Below are 6,000 nucleotides of genomic sequence, written 5' to 3'. Positions count from 1 at the left end.
TCATGTTTCAACAGCACATAACATAGGTCAGCAGAACATACAACATGTCAACATGTAAAATGTGTCAATAGCACGTCATGTTTCAACAGCACATAACATGTGTCAGCAGGACACTCCATCTGTCTCCATTTTGCGCACAGCAAAAACGTGTCAACAGCACAAAACATGTGTCAACAGCACACAACATATCTTTATGTTTGTGGTAAAAGGCGACTATGCTTGTCGTAAAAGGCGACAAACGGGATCGGGTGGTCAGGCTCGCTGACTTGGTTGATGCATGTCATCGATCCAAATTGCGTGGAAAGATGCTCATGATGTCAATCACTGGATTGTCTGGACCAGACTCGATTATTTTACAGACCGCCGTCATATAGTTGGAATATTGCTGAGTGTGGCGTTAAACAACAAGCAAACAAACAAACATAACATGTCAAGAACATATAACATGTCAACATATAAAATGTGTCAACAGCACGTCATGTTTCAACAGCACATAACATTTGTCAACATGACACTCCATCTGGCAAAAGCAAATAACGTATCAACAGCACAAAACATGTGTCAACAGCACATATCATGTCAACATATAAAATGTCCATCTATCAACAGCAATACATGTATGTGTCAACACCACGGCCCGGTCCAAGTTGTTTTACCGCTATCATTGTATGGCCACTCATACTTCGAATATCAAAGTAACTGAAACGCTGCATTTGTTAGCTGTAATTGTATTTATCATCATTTCAAAAGGCAAAACGATGAAAAGTCATTTCAATCACAGGTCGTTATTATGATTTGAAACCTCAGACTCGCGAATTGGCAATTGGCGAGCGAGCATGACCACCCGATCACGTTAGTCGGCTCTTACGACAAGCATAGTCACCTTTTACGGCAAGCATGGGTTGCTGAAGACCTATTCTACCCCGTATCTTGACGGGTCCATAACACATATGTAAAGAGGCGTTCTGCTATATCTGAGGAAAGTTACGACATCCATGTATAGTGAATGAGTAAGTATGTGGTTTAACACCGCTTAAAAACCCATTCAAACATTCTAACTAAACTTTGCATGTCTATCAGACTCATGCTGAACTGGTGCCTTTTGCTATTTAGGAATTTTAGACATTTTTATTTTTTACGTTTACATGGCAACAAGTTGGACTTAGGTTCTATAAGGGTGGTGTTCGTTTCATGAGCGTAACTCAAAAACTTTTAAACACTTTCTTACCAAACTTTGCATGTCTACCAGGCACATACTGAACTGGTGCCTTTTGCTATTTAGGAATTTTATAAATTTATATTTTTTTACATTTCTATGGCAACAAGTTGGATTTAAGTTTTCAAATAGGGTGGGTTCACTTATGTAGTATAACAAATAAACTGTTAAATATTTCCTTGCCAAACATTGCATGTCTATATATAAAGTACATACTGAACTGGTGCCATACTGAACTTCGAAAAGATGCAAGCCTTTGACAAAATGTAAAATCTAATATTACCATAAACCTCTGAAAGATCCCTGTTGAATTGAAGGTTGAAAAATACAAACTATATTGTTGCAAGATGTTTTTCTTTAAACAAAATATAATTCAGGCCAAAATATCTGTGATGCATACATAACCCTGACAACTTTCAACTTTGAAACTGTTCATTTATTGCACATACTCCCACTCACAAATAAAATATTAATCACACAGATTCTAGAACAATATATGTCGAACTTACATTTGGGCATGCTTTCAAATAATAGTTACGTCACTAACATTTGGCTCAGTGTGGATGAATGATATATTGATGTATCGTCGCTGAATGTCGTCAGCTCAATGGGGATACCGAGCTAACGCATGTCACTTCGGCCAAAATCACCACAAGATCAAACCATGAATCATAAGAGCGAATTCTGGATTCGAACCCAAGATCATTAGTTTACATTTATGGACTGTTTGAATTTGTTTTATCATATTCAATGTCCACATGTATTACTGAGATGATATATATATATATATATATATATATATATATATATATATATATATATATATATATATATTTATATATTTATTATTATTATTTTTATTTATTTTTATTATTATTATTATTTTATTTTTTTTATTTTTGGGGGGGTGGGGTGGGGTATTTATTTTAAGAAATTGCTTCCTCAGTCCTCCTAAAAAATATATACCCAGAAATATTTATGATCCCTAATTAATGTGTTGAGTATATAGCGGCATAACTGGATATGGGGGCCTCCCATTTGTCAGTGACCCATTCGTCAGACAGTTGAATAAATCTTTTAACTGCCACACAACCCTATACTCATAATGGTATGACCCAGACACTTGTAAATCTGTTTGAAAGTATAAACGGCTTAGTTAAACTGTAAATATGTTTGTTTTTAGGAAGTTTGTGAGATGGTGCCTACTGCTTGTTTTTACAAGTGTGTTTAATAGGCTTCGTTAACGCAACCAGTTTGTTTTCGCAAGTGAGTAGGTCTGTTAAAAGTAAAATATAACCCCTTTGAAGTGTATCTACTTCATAGTTTACAGTTTCACAGTTTGTTGTCTCTGATATTTTCACTGAGTAGATCTGTTTAGCAGGTGACATTCCAACTCTGGCTTAAAGGGCTGAAAGGACATGGATATTGATGTGGAAGTAAATATTACTATATTCATAATTACTGATGGTCATTCTATGTTATGTATATGTTATGTATCATACTTTATGTATATGATGTTAAACTCCTTTAACTGTATTATTGTCCAAATCAAAAGCAATAATAAATTGAGAGAAAAAACACTGACTTGTATAAATACTGATTTCTTTTGTACCAGCTGTCGGGCCGTTGTTGACGACAGGACTAGTCTATTCGGATTAAAGGGAATATAGCACACACCTGATGTGCCCTCAACCATAAAAGTTGTTGTTATAAGCTGTCTGACAAATGGGGTGTCTGACAAATGGGGTGTCTGACAAATGGGGAGTCTGACAAATGGGGTGTCTGACAAATGGGGTGTCTGACAAATGGGGATTCTGACAAATGGGGAGTCTGACAAACGGGGTGTCTGACAAATGGGGTGTCTGACAAATGGGGAGTCTGACAAATGGGGAGTCTGACAAATGGGGTGTCTGACAAATGGGAAGTCTGACAAATGGGGTGTCTGACAAATGGGGAGTCTGACAAATGGGGAGTCTGACAAATGGGGTGTCTGACAAATGGGAAGTCTGACAAATGGGGTGTCTGACAAATGGGGAGTCTGAGAAAAGAAAGATGACCCTGGATATATGTAGCCTCACCAATGGACACAGTGCTCAGAGCATTTACGGATCTCGGTCACATTCCAGCCCTCCTTAACTATGTTTAGCTTTTACCTAAAGGAACACATACTCTTGGGCATACTAAGCTATCATATTAATGTGGTACAGATGGTGTATTGATATGTACTTCAATTTGTTTGTAAAATGCCTCCGGCATCCTTGCACAGCTGCTCCTTGCGTCCTTAAGACGTGTCTTAATACTTTCCAGCAGGGCTGTCTTTGTGTCGAGCCCAAGTCGATGCTGAAAAAGCGAATAAGCAATGAGTGCGTTAGTACGTCAGTGCGAATTGACACGGAATTGGTTGGTTTGATGTCATCAATCCAAATTGCGTGGATTGATGCTCATGATATTAATCAGTGGATTGTCTGGTCCAGATTCGATTATTTACAGACCGCCGTCATATGGTTGGAATATTGCTGAATAGGTCTTCAGCAACCCATGCTTGCCGTAAAAGGCGACTATGCTTGTCGTAAAAGGCGACGAACGGGATCGGGTGGTCAGGCTCGCTGACTTGGTTGATTCAGGTCATGGATCCTAATTGCGTGGATCGATGCTCATGATATTAATCACTGGATTGTCTTGTCCAGACTCGATTATTTACAGACCGCCGTCATATAGCTGGAATATTGCCGAGTGCGGCGTAAAACAACAAACCAACCAATCAAGAACATAGAATATGGACGGGGTGTGACTTTTGTGACTTCAACTTTCCAATAGTCAACTTTCCATTTTTTCGAGCCATGTTACAGCAGCTGGAGCCTTTGCTGTCTACGTATCACAACTTTTTGATAGATGCTTGCTACAAACCTATGATTTGGGGCTACATTCGTGTGAAATATAGGGATATATTCAAACTAAGATAGATCTAGACCAGGTCATTATTATAACTACCAATACGTTTATACTACTGTACCAGTTGATAATGCTACAAAGTGTGATGATTGCTTTTGATGAAGGGGCATGAGAATTAAACATACTTACAGATTGAAAAGCTGTATAAACGGCACTTAGAGCTGGATATTTCGGCCCATGGAATCGTTGACTATTGCCATGGAGAGTGTAAGCGCCATCTTTTAGAGCTGGCGGACATCGAGATCGTGTTGACGGGAATTGACAGTGGTCAGCTCTGTAGTTCCACTCACACGAACATTTATACAGCTTTTCTGCAAGAAATCGTTTTTGAATATTCATTTAACAACGTTTATCTATCTATGGTCTTCCTTCCATGTATATTGCATCACAATATTCTACCATCATCCCGTCTCTCCATCTATCAACACATCGTATGTGTCTGTCCATCAACACATATGTCCATTAACCACTGCATCAGCTGTCCATCCATCAATACGTCGCATGTGTCCATTAATCGACGTATTTGTCCATCTGGAATAACATCTCATGTGTCTATTAATCGACGTATCTGTCCATCAATCAACACATTATTTTCCATTAATCAACGTATCTGTCCATCCATCATCATATTTATCCATCAACACATACGTCCATCCATCTACATGTTTGTCCATCCATAGACTTTATTTAAAACAAAATCACCTTTCCATAGTTATTGTCTACACCTTCACCAATACTGGGACGTATTGCCAAGTTTACGTCATAATTATTTGACGTCATTATATTTATCGTGACGTCATTAATTTTACTCCACACTTGTTATTGCAGAGTCGTAAAACAATTCTACGAAATTGTTTTACTGTAGGAGTTTACAAACGGCCGGTCAGACAACGTAATATCAAATTAAGTCGATGTTTAGACGAGGTAAGTAAAGTCAGTTATCTTTATATAATCATTATAGCTATCGTAACATTAAGACAAGATTTCAAATAATCAAGTCACCTGAAGGGGAAAGGATTGCCTCGAAACGTTTTCGTACCTGGTTCAAAATGAAAGAAAATATTGATAAGGTCTTGGTCACCAAGAATCAGTTTGGAAAGATATTTCTTGAAATAGTTCATCATCTTGTCCAGCCATTGGTCCTCTCTCAGTCGTACAAGATCCATCAGCATTACGCCCGAGTTAAGACCTGCAAGGGGGTCAGTATACAGAAGGGACCAGTCAGTTTGGCTGGGATCATTTCTTTATAATATGTGTGATATGAAAAATATGAATGAATGCTATAAATGACATGAATCAAATGAATGACATGAATGGTATGTGAGATATAAATGATATGAAATATATGAATGATATCAATAGTGGGTGAGTGAGTGAGTGAGTGAGTGAGTACAAGATCCCCATGCTTTCACACATTGTACCCCTGTAGGGAATCGAACCCTGGCATTTAGCGTGACGAGCGAATGTTAAACTAGTAGCCTATAATTATATGAATGACATGAACTATTAGTGTGATATGTGTTATGAATGATATGTGTGATATGAATGATATGAGTGACATGAATGATAGGAAGAGCACGTATGATATGTGTGATATGAATGACACGTATCACACGTATGATATGAATGATATGTGTGATATGAATGATATGAATTATTTGTTGGATATGAATGACGTATGATATGAATGATATGAGTGACATGAATGATATGAAGAGCACGTATGATATGAATGACATGAACTATTAGTGTGATATGTGTTATGAATGATATGTGTGATATGAATGACACGTATCACACGTATGATATGAATGATATGTGTGATATGAATG

The 6,000-nt window shown here is 37.6% G+C and overlaps 1 protein-coding gene across 2 annotated transcripts in view; it reads right to left on the bottom strand.

Moving 5' to 3' along the window:
- Positions 1 to 3,037: 3,037 nt before the first annotated feature.
- The window catches only part of LOC139460613 (glucoside xylosyltransferase 1-like), a 61,294-nt gene continuing 58,331 nt past the window's right edge, over positions 3,038 to 6,000 (bottom strand). For both annotated transcript variants that reach the window (XM_071242080.1, XM_071242079.1), the window contains 3 exons: positions 5,208 to 5,357; positions 4,298 to 4,479; positions 3,038 to 3,556 (listed from right to left, as the gene is read on the bottom strand). In XM_071242080.1, coding sequence (XP_071098181.1) covers positions 3,410 to 3,556; positions 4,298 to 4,479; positions 5,208 to 5,357 — 479 coding nt within the window. In that variant the 3' untranslated portion in view covers positions 3,038 to 3,409. The remainder of the gene's footprint in view (positions 3,557 to 4,297; positions 4,480 to 5,207; positions 5,358 to 6,000) is intronic.

Source organism: Haliotis cracherodii, unplaced genomic scaffold, assembly GCF_022045235.1.
Source record: "Haliotis cracherodii isolate W230 unplaced genomic scaffold, xgHalCrac1.p SCAF_14, whole genome shotgun sequence".
In the NCBI taxonomy this organism is placed as follows: Eukaryota; Metazoa; Mollusca; class Gastropoda; order Lepetellida; family Haliotidae; genus Haliotis; species Haliotis cracherodii.
Note: the sequence above shows the minus strand (reverse complement) of the source record. Positions and strands in the feature narration are given on the sequence as shown.